The sequence below is a fragment of the Cryptomeria japonica genome, chromosome 6, assembly GCF_030272615.1.
Source record: "Cryptomeria japonica chromosome 6, Sugi_1.0, whole genome shotgun sequence".
Lineage (NCBI taxonomy): Eukaryota > Viridiplantae > Streptophyta > Pinopsida > Cupressales > Cupressaceae > Cryptomeria > Cryptomeria japonica.
In genome coordinates, this window is record NC_081410.1 from 39,979,632 (window position 1) to 40,000,543 (window position 20,912).

Here is a 20,912-nt window from a genome sequence, read left to right on the forward strand (position 1 = left end):
TATTTTTCGTAATTTATTACGTCAAGAGGAAGCTAAATTAATTCAATTCAATACTCTTAAAAATACTGAACATGCTTTTATGTCTAAAAACCAAAATCATAATAATAATTTTAGATCCAATAATAATAATCACAAATCTTCTATTTATCAATCTCATTCTAAATCCTATCATAACAATTCTCATAATAATAATCATAATAATTCGTACAATAATCAAAGGAATAATTCTCAAACAAGACCCCATTGCACATATTGTGGGAAAGATGGACATATTACTAATAATTGTTTTAAGAAGCAAAATGGTAAAAAGCCCATGAACCAAAATAATCAACATAAACCTCATTATAAGAAAGGTAATAATAATGGTAATTCATCTCGTCATGCATTTACATGTACTTATAATGTTTCTTGTTGTGACCTTTTTCACACATCGCCCCATTGCTACTGGGGACCCTCTGATTTTCCTGCTTTCTAGAGTTTTGTTAGTGTCCTGTGACCTTTTGCTGCAGTTTCACCAAGCCTTGTCCAGTTCAGAGCATTTCAGGCCCTGACGATTGAAAGTTAGTTTTTGCAAGTTATGTGATTCCGAAGTGTGAACACCACCAGAGTGCTTAGAAAGGCCAAAGGACGAAGATCGCAATCGATTTGGACGAATTTGGACAACTTTCTATTTTTAGAAAGTTTGCTTTTTTTGCTTTTTCTTATTTTTTAGGAAGTTTCGTTTTTGGCATTTTCAGCCCGATCCCCGGTACGGCTATTTTTAGAAAGTTTTTCCTAATTTTTAGGGATGTCTGCTTTTTGCTTTTTCGGGATGCAAACCTACGGTTTACACTTGCACAACTGACCAACTTCAACCGAAACTCGAAAATTCCAAATTTTGACCTAAAAAAGCTAAATCCCTGGATTTTAGGCTTTTTGCTTTTTCGGGATGCAAACCTAGGGTTTACACTTGCACCACTGACCAGCTTCGACCGGAACTCCAAAAATCCAAGTTTTGACCTAAAAATCCAAATCCCTAGATTTAAGGGGCATGATGCCTCAGATGATCCACCTAAGCATGGATTTCAAATTTCAAGTTAATCTGGTTAAATTAGATTAAACTGTGAAATTTTGAAATTTCTCTGAAAATTATTCTAAGTCTGGCTAACAAGGGTTTTGAAGAATTTTTGCAGGTTCAAACCCCACCACAATGCAAGAGAGGTCCTGAAGTCCGCCTTGCCTTAGAAGGCTGTGTGGGTGCTCACCCTAAAGTCCGCCATGTAATGTCCCCTTCTCAGACCTGATCTTTGACTTGGTCATTATTGGCTTCAGGGCATGATTGAAGAGTTAAGTTGATATATTTAATTAAAAGGTCACGTTTTAATATTATATTCGAACGTTGACCCCTTGGCTTATTCTATTGACTTTATGTTGTTTTGAAAAGTGGGCTTTTTGAGGGTGGCACCTTCATTAAAGATTATTTTATTAATTTCCAAAGTCAAAGCAAGCTTAATGTGGGCGCATTTATCAAGGTATTGAATTTAATTAAAATATCAATATTAAGCTTGAAAGGAAAAGGATGCCATCTTGGAGAAAGGATTAGGGTTTGGATATTGAAGTGGATTTTAGGGTTTGTGAAGCCAACAGGAAGTTATAAAAGGAAGACTTTGAGCATCATTTCACATCTTTGGTCTACAGTACTATTATGTTGCCGGTTTGGCTCTGGGTTTGCTTCGAGGAATGAAGGCCTCCTAGCTCGGGCATCGCTTCTTGTTTGTAAGACAACAACTAGTGGTGATTTTAGTCTAGTTTGTGAGTTCATTGAAATTTGTGCATTGTAATCTGCATTTGTCTATTTAGGTTCAGTTTTTGCATATTAGAGGTTTCTGGTTTTTGGCATTTTAGCTTCAGCAGATTTGATGTTTTATTCACAAATCCAAAAAGACAAAAAAAATTCATTGTGGGTATTGTTTATTTCCTTCCATCTTGACTAGGCGCCCCTGTGTGCAAATTTGTAGATTTTTTTTTGAAGATCTGAATTTTAAAAAGCAAAATTGCCCCTGTGCTGGGCCGTACCATTTATGGTGTCTTGGAATTCGTGCATTTCATGTAATCTGCATTTTAAGTTTGTCTTATGCTCTTAGTTTTAGCGCCTCCCTTCTATTAGTGATTTGCAATTGATATCAAGCAGTTTGAATGAGAAAAGAGTGAGTTCCGAGCATTTCAAGGAATCCTATGTTGCTGGTTATTTGTTGAAAGGTGCAGGTCTGTTACATCAGTTTGGAGAAATCTGCACTTTCTTTATTGGATGGTGATGAGAGTTCTTTTAAAGCGATGTGGATGCTTCATTGAAGATTTGTCCAAGTCTGGAGAAAAGGTTGGATCTGTTTAATGCCATTTCCGTTAATCTTACTTCTCAGCAAAGAAACTCACTAATATTGTACATCTCTATTTATATGCTGATTTGTATTGTTTGCAAGATCTCATCTTTCATAGTGTAAGCTGGCAGTAATACTGACAGCAAATTATAATCTTGCTTTATCCAATTGTAATACTCATTCTTCTTTCAGTAATTATTGTATTAGTTACATCTCCGCCCTATGGTAGCTACTTTCCCAGCTCGGGTTAGAAAGCACATTCTAGGTGTTGAGTCCCTTTCAGCAATTCAGTTATTTCATTCAAGCATTGTTATTTGTAATTACTCCGCCATATGGTCGCCCCTCACTCCACACTGGATTGGGTGGCACATACTTGGTGTCGAGTTCCCTTTCAGCATTTAGGTAGAAGATCCTCTGACCATATGCTCGCCATCACCGGCGCCATTCTTGGTTAGAGTTCTTGCATAAGCATTTTGTTTTAGATCCTCTGACCAATGCTCACACCTTGCCCACATCGGGATCCTGGTGTACATTTTGGTTAGAGTTGCTTCAGCACGTTTTGGTTTAACCTCTAACCTTAACGGGTGCATTTATTTGAGTTTGTAAATTGAAAAACTAAAAAAAAAAAATTTGGCTCGGAATATTTCACGCCATGTTTGGGGAGGTCACATGGGTGCTCACCTCAAAGTCTGCCATGCCTTTGGGGGTCACATGGGTGCTAAGCCAGAAGTCCGCCATGTGTTAAAGAGGCCATGATGGCTAGCACCACCAAAGTCTGCCCAAGCAAGAGGAGGGATGCCTTAAGTCTGCCACACCCTAGAGAGGTCATGTGGGAGCTAAGGCCAAAGTCCGCCATGCCTTAGGAGAGTCATGAAGAGGGACCTTCAAAGTCCGCCCCAATGCCTTAGCCAAATTTTCACCTTGATGGAGGCCATGAAGGAGCACACCTCAAAGTCCGCCTAGGCTAAAGTGGTCATGTGGGAGCTAAGCCTGAAGTCCGCCCCATGCCTTAGCCAAAATTTTGCCTTGAAGAGAGCTATGAGGGGAGCCTTCCAAAGTCCGCCCAAGGGCTAGAGGGGTCATGTGGGTGCCAAGTCTAAAGTCCGCCAAGGCTAAAGGGGTCATGTGGGAGCTAACTTCAAAGTTCGCCCCAATGCCTTAGCCAAATAACATCAACAATGGAGGCCATGAAGGTGCCTTAGCCAAAGTCCGCCATGCCAGGTGGAGGTCATGATGGAGCCCTCTCCCAAGTCCACCAAAGTAAGAGAGCAAGGTAGGAGGTGCCAAGTTTAAAGTCCGCCAAGGTTGGAGGCTAAGGAGGAGGAGTGACCAAAGTCCGCCCAAGCATGTGGGAGCACTCTCCAAAGTCCGCCCAAAGAGGAGAGGCGCTAGAAGTCCGCCCAAGGTGGAGAAGCCACGAAAGTCCACCTAGGCCATGAAGGACTTGCCTGAAGTCCGCCCTATGCCTTAAACCTTCAAAGTTCGCCTTGATGGAGTCCTTCCTAAAGTCCGCCCAAGATGAAAACAACCCATTAAAGGTCCGCCTACACATGGAAGGTCAAACAAAGTCAACATGATGTCACAAAATCCACAGAGATTTCAAAATTAAATCTAATATGAAGAAAATATCTAAGGATCATTAAAAATCCTCAGAACAAATCCAAAATGGAAAGTTTTTTTTTTCCTAGAAAAAGAGAATATTGAAGGAATATTGGAAAATTATTGAGATATTAATTCAAAATGGAAAATTTTTTTTGAAAAGAGAATATTGGAGAATTTATGAATATCTTCAAACTTAAATCAAAATGGAAAGTTTTTTTTTAAAATTAGAAGTATGAGTTGGATGATTTTAGGGGTTTTACTTGAAGATTTAACCTTGGCTACAAATACTTCATTATTACACCAAGAAGTTCAAAGTTACTAAGGAGAGCTTAGTAAGGTATGTCAGTTTGAAGATCATCTGGAGAAAATTCTTGATATTGCTGGAAGTTGGATAATATTTTTTGGCGAAAGGTTTACAGATTTCTGGAGAAAGGCAACTAGTATGAGGAAGAATCATCCAAACTTTTCTGAATTTTCTGAATATTTCGGAGAAAATTCTAGCCTTACTTCTATCCAAGTCAGAGGTGAAATTAAAATTGTGAATTTTTTTAATATTTTCCAGAATTTAATAAATGATTTTTTTCGAAAATTTTGGAGGAAGAAAATCATTTTTTTTGGCTAAGTATGAAATTTTTTGAAAGTTTTGACTCTTGGTGGTAACCACAACCAACCTTAAGACTGAGGGTTTTAAGGTGAAAATTCGATTTTTATGGCTAAGTATGAGAATAAAAAATGGAAAATTTTCTAACACTAAGCCATTTCGCAGCCCCGTTACTTTCAAAACTTTGCAAATCCTTTTTTAACTTTAAGATTTCCATTGTTTGCCTACAGGCCTTATACATTATGAAATTCCAGGTAGACAAAGATGCTCCTCCAGAGTCGAGGATGACTTCAAAATGGAAGAACATCAACGACACCAACCTTGGACACATCAATCTAAGGGAGTTTAAGAAGCGAATGTTTGGTCTGGACAACCTTGTGCCTACCACCATTGCACGAAAAAATGATGAAGAGTGGTATCGTGCACGCTGCCGGCTTCCTCCCCACCATGCAGTGCAATGAACTAGTAGTCGAATGTGCCAAACACTACAACCCCATCAGTAAGGATATTGTTGCACCTGATGGAAGAGTGTTGGCGAATGTCAGCGATGAGGCCATCAGAGAGGCCTTCAGGATCCCTGAGTACCACAACGCAGTATATATGACAAAGGACAAAGCTAACAGTCTGTACCACGACCACCTAGAGGAATATGATGCCATAGTTAACCATTCTTGGCTAGACAAGCCGAGGAAGGGCGCCTCCAAACTCCAGAGAAAGAGCCTAGTGCGAGCATACTTCAAGGAGGACATTGGGGACATGATTGTCCTGCACAATAGAATAATAGGAAATCCTCAGGGAGCTCCATTCGAACCTTGGATGTATTATTTCATTAATGAAATAATCAATGGAGTAAAAATGATAGACTGGGCCAGGATGATCAGCGACAACCTAGACAGCCAGCTAAGGAACCTGGAGGCGAATAGGACTTTCTTCATGAGTTCTTACTTGTTTTATTCTTTGGCCAGGACCTACAGGTACAAAGGTCTCACTTGTAGAGGAGAAGTTGGGAACAAGTAGAACCAATTTCCAGTATATGATTGCTATCCCTAGCTCCACATGGAGGAGAAGTTCCATTTCAAAAGGGTGAATGATACCTTCCTGATGCACATTACCCGGACACTTCAAGGTGGCCTGCACCAGAGGCTCTCTCAAGAGTCTATGGACTTCATCGGTCGGTTCGGGTGTTGGTACATCCAATATCCAAAGTTCACTTACCTCCGAATTCAGGGATTCTCTGGGCCTCCATACAAGCTTCCAGCTTACCCTACCAACCGAGTGGTGTTGCTCGAGGTTGTGAGACAATTGGAGGAGTATATAGTTATTCAAAGGGATAAGTAGAAGAAGGCAGGGACGTCCTCACTTACAATTGGTAATGGGCTGGAAACATGTCCATCATCACAGGCTGCAGCCACCGCTGAGAAAGAACTGGCCCGGTATCCCTTCTATCAATACAAGGCAAGAAAGGATTTCGATCCATTCCATAGGATAAAGAAGATCGAAGGGACAACGTTTGAGCACAGACTGGATCTAGAAGACTACTGGGCTAATGCAGCCGATAGTTTCGAGATCCGAAAGAGGTTCTGGTCAAGAATTCCTTTGAGTATGGTGAGAGCAACGGAAGTATTCAGAGTTGCTGATCAGGTAGAAGAAAGCCTAGAACTTCAACAGTCGGGCTTTGAAAAGATGAAGAATGAACCCTTAGTCTTAATAGATTGGACAGAGGGAGAGAAATCGGATCTAGCAGACCTCATGAGGTCGGTCGTTGAGTATTCAAGGTGGTGGGCGTCTGAAAAGACAAAACAGTTGAAGGCCAAAGGTATGACTTTGACTTATGAATTAATGGGAGTAGATGATACTCTGTCCGTCGACCTTTGTACCTCCGCCAATGATGCTCGAAATCCAGAAAGTGTTGGGTCTCGAAAGAGGAAGGAGTTGGGTAGAAGCTCCACAAAGGTCACAAGGAAAAGGGTTGTAGGTGAGAGAAGAGAATCCAGCGAAAGTCACTCCATCCTAAGTGTTGCTTCCATTGCGCCTAATCAGAGTGCAATTGGGGAGCAAGAGATGAACATCTGTGTGATTGATGATGAAGTAAGAGTGCTTTCCCAGCCAGTTGAGGAAGTGGTGGAAAGGGTCTTTCGAAGTCCAGACAGGGGGCAAATTGAAGCACCTACAATCTTCTTGGATGGCATATCAGCAAACCCAGGAGAGGCAGATGATGAGTTTGATCAGAACACTTTAGAACAATCAACCATTCCGGATTGGCTGAGAGCAAGGATAAAGGTCAAGGTTCCCAAGGAGGCCCACTCAACCAAGGAGGTCACTGCAGCATTCCTGGAGAAGGTGAATGAACCCGCTATAGCTAAACCGCCCAAACCCGCCAGGAAGTTTTCCCTGATTTAGAGAGACAGTGCCAGATTCAGGACAGTCCAGATAGCGGTGCCCAAAGAAGGGAAGACTAGAAATAATGTCACTGCAGATGATTACAAGGTTACCACCATAGAGATGGATAAGCCTACCCAGGACCAAGAGATCCAATATTTTGATGACTCCTGCAACGTTCTAAAGATGAGGCTGGCTCATGAAAAGGAAAAGAGGAAGAAAGTGGAAGAAGAGAATCAACAGTGGAAGAAGCATGTTCTCCATCTTACCAGCCCGCTCAACCATGAAGTCCCGGCTACTCCACCACAGCCTCTTCAGCAGGGATCAATGAAGGACTATGATGATATGAAGGGTTCGCAAACTCAAGGAAAGGAATGGATTTCAGACGCTTCGGTGCATGCTGACACCCTGGTAGAAAACTTAGTATCGGCATATGAGGCAACTTCTTTGTTGATTGATCGTATCCGGGATCTAGCATCCAATCGGGAAGAAGTGGATGAAATTCAGAATGAAATACTCCCTCACTTGAAGGTTATCCGAGGCATGTCAAAGAGGAGCTTAGTGGATGCAGGCATCATACAGACAGGAGACAGGTACGACTTCGGCACGTGGTACTATGCTCTGGTCACTTGGATTGAGGTTTTGAAGAAATCCGAGACCAAGTGTTTTGAGACAGAGGCAAGTGTTAGAGAGATCCCGGGCAAGGTATTCTGTGTGGCGTCAGAGATCTGGAAGAAGGAAAGCTAAGGGAGAAGCATTTACAAGAAGAGAACCTGAGAGCCAGGATTCAGACGAGCTTCTTTCGGGATTCAGGGATGATTGACAAAGGCGATCTTTCGAAGATTGCAAACTTCCTCTCCATCGATGACAACTTCCTCACCCAAGCAGTGGAGTTGGAAGGCATCCTTGCCACATGTGCCGACAATGTGGACCTCATCGACTTCCAGATTGGCGGTTTGCCAAGTGTCACCATGGAGGAGGTCAAGCTCATTGTGTCCAGATACGTTGAATCTCTGAAAGAGGAAAGTGGCCACTCACCTCAGTGAAATTAGCAGCTGTGCCACTTGTCACTCTTTCATTTGTTTGAACTGATAATATTTCGGGAAACCCTAATTAGGGTTTAGGACTTTCAATCTTGGCCCTTGATCACTGTTTGATCTCGGCCATTCATTTATTTTTGAGAAACTATATAAGGTTGCCTCCTCTCATTTGAAAAGGGTGAGGTCTTTTGATGTATTGTTGCTTAAGGTCATTTCCAGATAATATATTGCATGTGTGTTGCTTTGTAATCTCTATTATTTGAATGATTTGCATGGTTTCAATTGCCTCAACACATAGTTAAAATTAATCTAGATTTGATTTCATTGTTGTTAATTTGAATGAAGGATTTGATAAGTATCAATTGACGGTGTATCTCCGCTCATACTTTTGGTAAATGGATGATTTCCATTCTACCTTGCAAAGTTAGTCTGAGCTCATCCCCTGTGCATCCCAACATCTCGATCATAAGCACAACCCATTGAAGATTGCACCGACCTTGTGTAGTTGTCCCTAGTGTGGCGAAGCAAGGTTTGGTTTCTCGAGGGCACCCAGTTCATACCGTCTCCGAAATTCGTAGGATTAGATTAGCCTTCCTAAACCCTATCTCTTTTCCCTTTCTTTTGAAAGTCTCAATCCCAGAAAATTCTCCAAAAAAAAAAGAAGAGCCTAAAATTGCTAAATCCATCTAAGTCCAACAGTTCAAGATACTTGTCAAATGTAAGTCCCCCTTGAAATTTCAGCATACACTACCCAAGAAGCTATTCCACTAAAGTCGCTTGTTCGCACATATAGACCTTGGAATCAGTAGTGATTTTTCAGGAGAGGATAGAATACCTTCAGGTATCCCATCCTAATGTTTGGTAGATGATAAAACAAACACCAACATTTCTCAACCACTTGAGTGGATTATTGATTCTAGTGCATCTCAGCATGTTACTTCTCATAAAGAATGTTTTGAATCTTTGCATCCTGATACTTCTAATATTCCTGTTCAATTAGCTAATAATCATAGTTGCAAAGTTAAAGCTATTGGTGATGTGAATGTTCCTAATGGGAAATTACATGATGTTCTTTATGTTCCTGAATTAAAATCAAATTTGATTTCAGTTCCTAAACTTTGTCAAGATTATAAGATTAACTTTTATAGGGGCATATGTTATATCATTGATCCAAAAACTAATCATGTTATTGCTACTGCTAAAATGGATAGTGATAACTTATTCAAGTTCTATGAATTTGCTCCTACAAAGTATTCCTTGCTTACTACTGTTGATTTTTCTATATGGCATGAAAGACTTGGCCATCTCAATTTTGATTATATTTCATTGATGCAAAAAGCAAATATGGTTGATGGATTGCCTAGTATTGTTCCTTCTCAAATTGTTTGCAATGGTTGCATGAGTGGTAAGATGCATAGGGAACCCTTTCCTCATGGTCAATCTTGGAGGGCATATACTAAATTGCATCTAGTTCATAGTGATCTCTTGGGTCCCATGGAGAATCCCTCCATCCAAGGATCAAGGTATGCTCTTACCTTTGTTCATGATTTTTCAAGGAGAACATGGATATATTTCCTTCATAGTAAGGATCAAGTGCTTGATGTGTTTACTGAATTCCATATGTTTGTAGAAAGACAATCTGGTTCTAAAATTAAGATTCTTCGTACTGACAATGGAGGAGAATATGTCAATAATCCATTTAATGCTTATTTGAAATCTTTTGGAATTAAACATGAGCTTACCATTCCTTATACACCACAACAAAATGGTGTGGCGGAACGGAAGCATAGGACCATTGTGGAAATGGCAAGATGTTTATTGCATGCAAAAAATATGGGTTACAAGTTTTGGGCTGAAGCTATGGCTTGTGCAACTTATTTAATTAATAGAACACCTACCAAAGCCTTAAAGGATAAAACTCATGAAAAAGCTTGGTCTGGTAGAAAGCCCAATTTGCAGAATTTAAGAATTTTTGGTTCCATAGCTTATGTTCACAAACCTAAGGAGAAAAGAAAAAAAATTAGATGCTAAATCTTCTCCTTTTATTTTTGTTGGTTATGATGAAAAAACAAAAGGTTATAGAGTTTACAATCCTATTACTAACAAGGTAAGAGTTGCAAGAGATGTTTGTATTGCAGAAAAAGGCATTCATGATTGTTCTAAAGTGGAGGATGATGAACTTTCTCAAAGCAAAGTTGTGCTTGTGGAGGACCAACCTCCTTCTCTTAACCCTACTCCTAATGCATCTCTTTCTATTCCTTCTAGTGATAATGATGATGATAATAATAACTCTACTCCTCATGACTCTTCTTCTAGTGATGAATCCATTACTTCTAAAAGAAGACCTAAATGGTTTAAATCTTTAATTCAAGATAGTGATGAATACTTAGCTAGAATGGATAGAATTCAAGCTAGAAGAGTTAATTATTGTAATTATGCTTTAATGACTACTATTATGAATTCTAATGATCCTAAAACATTAGATCAAGCTAAAAATCAACCACATTGGCAAAAAGCAATGAAGGAAGAATATGATACTTTAATTTCTCAACAAAATTGGGATTTAGTTCCCTTGCCTCATGGTAAAAATCTTGTTTCTTGCAAGTGGCTTTATAAAACTAAATTGAATGCTAATAATCAAGTTAGTAAATTTAAAGCTAGATTAGTTGCTAGAGGTTTTTCTCAAATTGAAGGCTTAGATTATACTGAAACTTTTGCTCCTGTTGCTAAAATGCCTACAATTAAACTTGTGCTTGCTTTAGCTTCTAGAATGAATTGGCCTATTCACCAAATGGATGTTAAAAGTGTTTTTCTTAATGGTGATTTACATGAGGAAATTTATATGTCTCAACCTCCTAGTTTTATTAAAGAAGGTAATGCACACTTAGTTTGTAAATTAAAGAAATCAATTTATGGATTAAAGCAATCTCCTAGGGAGTGGTATTCAAAGATTAATGCATTCTTTCTTTCTCAAGGCTTTATTAGAAGTAAAAATGATCCTAACTTGTATATTAAACATAGTGAAGATGATATTATCATTATTATCTTGTATGTAGATGATTGAATTCTTACTTCAAGTTCCAATACTTTGATTTTTGATATTAAGTTTCAACTTCATCAAAAATTTCAAATGACTGATTTAGGTCTTTTACATTATTTCTTAGGAATGCAAATTTGGCAAACCTCTAAAGGAATTTTCTTATCTCAAAGTAAATATGCTCAAGATCTCATAGATAAGTTTAACATGAATGATGCTCACCATGTTTCAATTCCTATTGAATTAGGCACTAAGTTAATGCTTGATATGCAAACTCCTCTTGTTGATCCTACTCTGTATAGACAATTAGTTGGAAGTTTGAATTATTTAACTCTTACTAGGCCACATATTGCTTATAGTGTTGGTTTGGTTTCAAGATTCATGTCTAAACCTCAACAAACACACTTTAAAGTTGCTAAAAGAATTTTAAGATATATTAAAGGAACTATTAATGTAGGTTTGTTTTATGATGCAAATTGTGATTTTACTTTAAACAATTTTACTGATTCCGATCTAGGTGGAGATCCCAATGATGGGAAATCTACTTGTAGTTATTGTTTTTTGTTGGTTCAGGAGCAATTTCTTGGAATAGTAAAAAGCAACAATTTACCTCTCTTGGATCCACTGAAGCTGAGTACAAAGGATGCACTAATGCTTCTAAAGAAGCCTTGTGGCTTAGAAGACTACTTGAAGATTTGGGTCTACCTCAACATGAACCAACTCCATTGTACTGTGACAACCAAAGTGCCATTGCCTTGGCTAAAAATCCAGTTTTCCATGCAAGGACAAAACACATTGCTCTCCAACACCACTTTATTAGAGAACAAATTGAAGACAAGCAAGTTTCACTCCTCTATTGCAAGGGGGAAGACCAAGTTGCAAATATTTTGACCAAGCCACTTTGTAAAGAAAAGTTCCAATTTCATTGTAAAAATCTTGGATTGCAACCCATTGAAGGGTTTGATGAAAACTCCCCAAGTAAAGCTTAAGGGGGGGTGTTAGAATATTTAATCTTTACTTGGCTTAGGTTTATTTGTATTTAGTTTAGGATATTCCTTTCGAATTCCTACATGTAATTTGTCCTCTAGTACATGTGTGAGGACAAATCATTTCTTTTATTTTCCTTTATTAAGGAATATTAGATTTCCTCCATAAGAGGATGTGGACACATGGCACACACATTTTATGAATGGTGGCATTCATAGATTTGGGAGTTACTTTGTATCTCCTCTCTCATTTCTTCTTAATGACAATATTGTAAAGAGCTTCGCTCTCTCTCTCTCTCTCTCTCTCTCTCATTTTAGGCATTGCCTCATTCATAATATCACAAGGGGTTTTTTTTTGCTTTTCCCCTTTCAAAAGTTCTTGTGCCTCCTTCACATTTGGGTGATTGCTCCAAGGTTTTTGCATTTCTCTTGGTAACATTTACTTCATCAATAAACTTACTTGCATTTTGTTTTTCTTTCCTTGCTCTTGTATTTCCTTTCACAGACCCTTTCCTTTAAAGGATGCCGCAAGCAACCTTAAAGCCACATTTTGTTGGGTCACAAAGTGGACCTGACATACATTTGCAACATCTTGTAGGTGTTATGCGGGAGTTCTACCTTCTTCTCCATTGAACTTAGGCAAGGCCTTTAACGCAGGCAGAAGTGGGGATAGGATCCCATTGATCGGGTGGGGTAGGAGGCCTTAGAGGACTTCCACTATCCCAATTAACAAAATTTTGAAGTGGTCCTGGAAGAGCCATTTGGATTTGAGGCTAGATCTGTGCCTGAGCAACTCTTGTTGCAGCGTGCCGCAACCGAGGAATATTTACCAGGGGAGGAAGTACTAGGTGTGGGTTACGAGTGGATTGCGAACTAGTCACTGGCCCTTGGCTCATACAACTCCATTTTGACTTCTAATCAAGCAATTGAAGGTCCCACTAGGCGTGCCAAAAAAAGAAAAACTATTGATCCTGAAAATTGCTTCTCAGAAAGGTAACAGAATTATATGGGAAGCTTAGCAAATGGGGACCTAAATTTGCGACTTACTAAGCAACCTCCAAGATTTTAGAAGCCGAATCTTCTCTTTTGGGTTTTTGAGGAAAAGGGGAGAGACAAATTCAAAATAACATTTAATACTAAGGTGATTCAACACAACCTTTTGATAACAAGCATCACCAATAGGATGGCAGATATGATATTTCATAAATAATTATAGAACATTACCTCTTCATAGTCTGAGAGAGAACAAGAGATTTAAGGTTCACAAACACAGAAACTAGATATTCAAATCTCTCATTGGGGACATCTACTAAGACTCGCTAAAATTCACATAATTCATCCATTCATGAAAACTAAGATAATGATCTGATCAAATTGACATGATATAACAACAAAATCTCTATTACAAGTAATCAAAAGAGTTAGGCAAACATGATTTAATTGCTCATACTAATGAAATTGAAATTATAAGAGTCTTAGAATTCATTCATCGTTAACTCCTTTTGACATAAAATTCAACACCAAAGGCAAAACCAAAAAGGCCATTTGTGCACAGTCTATTTATGTCTCTTCAATCAAACAGAAGTCTAAGCATGTATCAAAATAAAACTTCAAGATCAGATCCCTTCTTAGAAAACCCGGCCTGCCCTATATAGGCTTCCAAAACCAACTACCCAGAAAAGACAAAACAAAAACCCCCTCGCATGCCTTTAGTTATCATGATGGTTGTTGTAACCGCTTACTCTCCAGCTTGATCACGACCTATTATTCCTTTCTGCACGCGCCAAAGAATTTTGATGCCACAACTTCTTTTTGTTGCATTGGCTCATGATGTTGATTCCCTCCATTAATTTGTATTGTCCATATTTTTTGGATCAGCATGACAAGTGTAATTCTCCTCGGGAAAAGGGATGCAAATTTTGTCCACATTCAAACATTCCAAACATGTGGCAACCAGGCGTATATCGCAAACTGATTTTCTTTTTGATACCCCTAGAGGTCCTGCAGGGAAGCAACGCGGTTGTCAAAACACCTCTTTGAAGTCGATGGACCCTCTTTTGATTTAGGATAGAAAACCTGACACACAACCACACGGCAGAGTTTTGGGGAACACAGCAAAAATAACCTCGCACAAAATCCCATAGCTATGTCACGTGGCATCCCCCTAGCTCTGTCAAAAATTCAAAAGTTTGTGAGGATGACTGCGAGAAATAACGCCTAAGAAAACCAAAATTTGCAACCCATGTAAATTCATTTACATTAATATTACCTTTTTTAATTTTTACTTTAAGGCAATAATATTAAATAGTTAAGTTAATTTCTCTTAAATTGTGAGAAGGGACATTACAAGTCCTACCACCCCAAGTTCGCTTGCCCTCAAGCAATCTGCACCTATAAGGAATCACCTGGATCCCACACCAATCTCGGACGCTGGAATGAACTCCTGCTAGGAACACTATGCTGCAAAAGACATGCAATTGCTATCCTCTTATCCCTCTCAGAAATCAGTCAGATAATCATCTATATCAAACGACCAAAATCACCATCCAATCTCTTGTCCTTATTCAATGTATATTGCGCTACTCCGATTCCCACATTCCTCAATTCTTCACCAAAGTTAGGCAATGTAGAACCATCATGAAAACACATCCTAACTGTATCGCATATCTCAATGTCAACTTTATCTTGCGCAAACTTTCCCTCCATCATCTTCTCTTCACTACCTTTAAGGAACTATCAATCAATGCCTCCAACACTATCATACTCTTATCGATAGTGAATACCACTCCCTCGTTTGGAAATCCTTACTACATTTGCCAATTGAGTGCAACCATGGAATCCCCAAAATAATATCTGTCTCACCAATCCCAATCACATAAAAATCATCAGTGAGTATGTACTCATCCATCTAGATGCTCAGTTGCGGAATCATCTTAGTGCAACTTGTTTTGAATCCATTGGCCATCATGATTCTGAATCTACAAAAATCCTCGGTTTGTATTCTTCGTTTCATCACAAGGCCCTCATTAATGACGTTATGAGTTGCTACATTGTCCACCAAACAAATCAACCTTTGTTCCATTAGTACTCCTCTTACTTGGAAAGGATGATGTTTAGAACCTCTTGATAGGCAAGCAATGGTACCATGTGCCTCCTCGTGCTCACTTCCAAAACTTGTGTCTATTACCTTGTCATCTACGTCAAAAACGACCTCAATGTAGTACCCTTTGCCTTTCCCTAGGCAGCTATGATGGGGTTCCCATGGTTCATGGCAAGTGAAAAACATCTTTTGCTTCCTCAACTCAAAATCTAACTTAGGAGGTGTAGGTTTAGGTGGATTACGAATTCATGTATCTAGTTTGTCATCACCCTTCTCATCCTTGGGTGAAATTACTCTCGACTAATTTTTGACCTTTGAATTTGAAGACTCCATAGCTCTCGCCCGTTTTATGACATCTTGTAATGTAGATGGGTTAAGGGCCTTAATCCAACCTTTCAATAAGCTGGACAATCCATCCATGAATAGCACAATCAACCTTTGTTTTGAGATGTCAGTCACCAACAATGATAACCGCTGAAATTCTGCAATGTAAGCATCTACAAAACTCCACTATTTGAGTTGTGCCAAATCCTTGAAATGCAATGAAAGATCAATCTTATCAAATCTATTGATCAATCGTTCTATGAATTTAGCATAAGAATTAATCTAGTCATGGCCTATTGTGACCATCCCATGATGCCACCATTCGTGAGCGCTACCATCCAAGTGAATTGCTGCATATTTGATGGCATCATCCTCCGCCATAGGATTCAATTGAAAATAAGTATCGAGCTTCTATACTCATGCTCTTATTGACATTTTGCCTCACCCATCGTAATATGAACTGACAGTTTACCAGCCTTTCTTTGTAAGTCATTATTGTGTGTTCCCCTATTAAATCTATGTTTCATTCTGATGTCCATATATTCACAGAAAGACATTTCCAATTGGAACTCTATATCTGAATTCCTCCAATCTTGCAAGATTTGATCCTGCAACTCTGCCTATGTTGGTTCATTTTCCACCTGAGGATTCCTCGGCAGAAAGTTAGGCATTAATGGCCTAGTACTAGCTATTGCAATTCTGTCCCGTTGATTAACTATTCCATCACCACATCGATTATTTCCTCCGTTGGCTCCTCCATTATTTTGGTTATTATTATTGTTCGTCATGAACTGAATCATCATAGTGCACATTTGAGCAAAGTTCTGCTATAATTCCAATCGACCCCTGGCCAAATCATTATCTCTTGTACTAGGATCTAGTTGGTTATGATCTCCCATGTTTGCACTAGTTTCCTCCTCTTCCCAGTTTATCTCTGGATTAGACTTATTCATCCTAAGGTAATAGTGGTGTGTATGTGATTGTCTGCTCATACTATGTTTAAACTCTCAATTCCTTCAGGCTGGCAGGATGCGTAGCTCTAATACCACTGTAAAGACCCATCTCAAATTCACTATTTCCTCATGTTCTTTCCAAGTGCATTTTGTCAAATAGTTCTCATGTATTCAGACCTGAGATTCTCATCGTAAACTGAATGTATACAATTCTACCTTTTTTCTTGCTGCTGATTGGTATTTGTTTGATAGGCTTTTTATCTTTGAATGTAAAAGGATTTAAATGGTATAGGATGCTGAAAAGGACTATACACACAGACCTCCTTGAAATAGCAACTAAATACTTCTTCCAATCTACTACAGGATTATATTCAATATATATTGTAAATACTTCCAGCAACAAAATTTACAATACTCCAACAAAACTAGAACAGTAAAAACAGAAATATGGAAAGAAATTGTATAAAGTTCTAACCTGCTTAAATGCAAAAAAAAGACTCAGAATGTACTGTATGGCAAATTGAAGCAGAGTATCTATATTCCAAACTGTCTTAATTAGTTATCTCCACACATCAAATGGGAAGCCACTATATTACGGCAAACCCAAACTTGTGCCAATCTTAAAGCTCACGCTACAAAGAGGAGAGTTGTCAAGAATTTACCCATGCTAGGAGATAAGAAGTTGCAGTATGATGAGAATTTTCACACCCAATCTAGAGGTGCGTTTGAAAGAGACTCCTATCTTTGAAGATCTTACTGCTCAGGAGATCACAATGATAATTCACCAGCGGCAATGATAATATTGTTTTCCTCATGCCCTTCACGCCCAGGTCAACATTCCCACGTTGGCAAAGTGAAATATCATTTATTCTGGTATCTAATTCCTTATGCCAAAACAGAGGAATATAATGCCGTGTGAATTGAACAAGTCATCCAATCTATGGGTCCCGAATTGAATGTTATAACTTCCAAAAACTTACACCAAACATCATGCCAATCCCCACGATAATGTTAAATAAGGTCACACCAATATTTACTTATTAACATATTCGAACGGAAATAAGCCTCCCGATAATATTCATGCATTATTTATCACCCAGCAGTGATGTTTATCCTTTCCACACCACTGGTAGTAAAGGCCGAAACAAATACCTGTTACAAAATCTTATTTGCTGTAAATTAATTCTTGCATAATCAGTTTTATGAATCATACTGAGAACCCAGAAACAACCTCCCCCAAGGAATACAATGTCGCAGCCAATGTCAATAATAAAACTCCACATCAAATATAAATCCTTCCAATAAATTAATCGCACGCTATGGAATTATTCACTCCAATCCACAAATTAATCGCTCTGGTATAATATAAAGCCTTCACCAGCCAACTTACTCGCCCATCACAATCAAAATAGGCAATAAACAAATATTTTCCAGTCATAATAATTTTATTCTGAAAATCACAATTTTAACTCTTAAGTATATCCTTAAGGATTCTGAAGACCTGATCAAAAATCTCTAAAATTTGTCTTCCTAGAAGACTTCCCAAATTTCCATGACAATCTGTTAACTCCAACTGAAGAACCTGAATTATCCTTCCAAGTCCACTTAGGACAAATCTTTCACTGCCAAGAATAGATCTCCCAGGCTCTCGTCCCGAGACTGCAAAATTTGAGAAAATCCCAAATGTAACAATTATCAATCGGATGACATTCACCAATCCCAAAGTCATTCTTATAATATTTAATATCAGTTAAATTCAGTTTCTCGCATTTTAATATTGACTTCAATTAATTTTAGCCTAAAGTCACTTTTAAATTAGTTATTCAATATTACCTTCTTTTTGTAATTTTCACTTAACGCAATAATATTAAATAATTAATTTAATTCCTCTTAAATTTATGAGAAGGGACATTACATAATCCTATGCACACTAAAGGATTAAGGGCATAGCACTTGCTTTGATGTAACTTTAGGATTTATCCTCCATTGAGAAGTGCCTTGACGCATATCTTCAAGGTATAATAGAGCAGCTGCAAAATAATGATGCCAACAGCTAGAACTTGAAAAACTCTTTGCAACCAATTGCATAGATCTGAGGAACTGGTTGTATTTCCCAATAGAAGAAATGAGTCAAATGACAGAAATCTTAAACCGAGTCCCAAGTGGTAAATGGAGTAAAAGACAATTTACAAAGCATGTGGATGTTATAATAGTGGAGGACCTTATGCAGTTGCAATCCTTAAGGAATTCCCTGAATTCATTCATGAATTTTATGATTCCAATGCTAGCATGGAGAAATTAATGGAATGAGGAAAGGAAATATAGACACAATTGTCCAAATTATTGATATGAGCTATCTATTCTCATAGTCTAATTATGTATATATTATCATATAGTGTGGCTAGATAGGATTTTGTTTCACGGATTGTTGTGGCAAAATGAATTCAAATTTCCTTGTATTGGTTATAGGATTCATAATGCCTCCCTTTTAAGTATTTATTGTCCTTAGTTTGCAAATTGCTAAAAATATCATCTTGAACATCAACGCTTATGTTCTAGGAATTGTGAATGCTCTTGCTTCAAGAAGACATCAAGCAGCATTAAATATGATAATTAATTTAAATTCTATTATGAACACGAGGAGATCTGAAAATTTTATCACAAGCGAATATTGCACATGAACTGTTTCTAATCATACTGGTTTCTTGTATTGGCAAATGATATTTTGCACACAAAAGAAACAGGATACATGATAAGGTTTGAGAAAAATGATATATTCGCATTAGACAACCAAGTATGCATGTGTCTAGGATATTCGAATGAACACATGAAAGACTAGTAAATAGCACGTCAAGACTCCATTAAACTAAATTGCCTACAGCTAGACACTTGGAAGTTGGAACCACTAATCCTTCCAAATGTCTATGAATGCTTATTTGTATACTATAATACTACTGTTTGTTTGTTATAAGTTCAACTTAAAACTTTTACATCATCCATGATGTAAGCACAAGTCTGTTATATTGAATGTCAAACCATCTGCTATTAAAAACTGATTCGTAATAAAGGTTTTCGAAGGTTTCCAAAGATTCTTAGGAAGCACCATGTGGCCTCTACACCACTTCTATCTTGACAAAAAACTAGAAAATCAATATCAACAAGTGACACAAACAGCAAAGAACACCAAGAGATCAAGAAAAAAAAATATCAATTGATACTTTCTGGTGGACTACCAAATTACCAATCTTTACTAGTCTACAATGATTTTTCCCAAACTGTACTTAAAGGAAAAAATTCAAAACAGTTGTTTAGAAAATATTATCTTAGATAGAGAAGAAAACCACAACCGCACGGACAAGAGAAGGCACAACTTACCACCCAAAGGAGCAACTGAGGCTTGCGAGTGGTAATATTATCTGTAACCAGCTTGAATCCTTTATGTGCATCAACTATCTCAACTATAGTCATGGCACCAAGCAAGAAGAACACAATCTGACTCACTTCTGCAGACGTTTCACTCAATTCATGGACTGCTACATCAACTGATGGAGCCTGGCATGTTAAAAAAAATTGACAAAAAGGATAAATTTGAAGTTAGATAATGCTAGAGTTGTGATTCAGAACACAACCATAAAAATTAAAGCACATTATCTTAAATCCATAAGTAAATACATCTGATGTCTGAATGCTAGTATTTCCTATTCTTAAATCAACTTAAAATTCAGAACATAATTGTCCAGGATGACTATTCTTATCTTAAAGCATAAAGGAATATAAATTGATTTCTTATTAATACTGTTTTCTTGATGTAACAGTTTGATTAAGCTAACCACTAAATTAAGACTGAGGGAGTATTAACGGAACAGATGAATTGCCAAATGACTGATATCAGAGTTACTTTGGGAGTCTCGCAAACAAATACTAGCAAAAACATTCTTTGATCAGATTTTCTGAATCCTGGGATTTCAGCTGTGAAATGGTCTTAATGAGAAGCAATAAGAGGCATACCCCTATACTTCTTATTACCCACAGGGTAACAGCCATCAAAAGTGCTACGCTGCTCTTATTGAAAGCCAAGGATTCTTCAATGATAATTCCAGCATAACCTAGTGTAAATACTGACGCCATTGCCAAATCCTGCATCACCCAACTATTCCTGTGATTTAAACATATGTCAAGTACCATAAGAAAATGCCATAACATGCTGCATAAAATAAAAAAATTACCAAAAAGAAAAATCTAAAATGAAGCCAAAAAAACTTCATAAGCAAAAGTAGTGCCCTCCACCTTTGAAAAGAGGAAAACGACTTATGTGCAAAGAAGAAGATACCTGATGAGAAGCCACCCAAGAATGGTTTGTCACTGCTGCTCCAGCAGTAACAAAAGCTAAAATAGTAAGAGCCTTCCATAAGTCGGTCTTTTGTTTATAATTTTCTTTAAAGCTGTCTGAGCCTCTTTCATCCACTGAACATAAAGGATCACATGTTTTAGATATTGAACTCCCCTCCTGCAATGGATCCTAATGCATGTCAT

At 38.0% G+C, this 20,912-nt stretch overlaps 1 protein-coding gene across 5 annotated transcripts in view; it reads right to left on the reverse strand.

Moving 5' to 3' along the window:
- Positions 1–20,912, reverse strand: part of LOC131072127 (sodium/proton antiporter 1) — a 140,908-nt gene that overhangs the window by 77,988 nt on the left and 42,008 nt on the right. For 3 of the 5 annotated variants that reach the window (XM_058008190.2, XM_058008191.2, XM_058008189.2), the window contains exons 2-4: positions 20,710–20,886; positions 20,388–20,516; positions 19,755–19,931 (exon numbers count right to left, since the gene is read on the reverse strand). In XM_058008190.2, the coding sequence (XP_057864173.2) occupies positions 19,755–19,931; positions 20,388–20,516; positions 20,710–20,886 (483 nt within the window). Of the gene's footprint in view, positions 1–19,754; positions 19,932–20,387; positions 20,536–20,709; positions 20,887–20,912 lie in introns of all 5 variants that reach the window. The other 2 variants (XM_059207109.1, XM_059207110.1) reach the window with 1 other exon arrangement.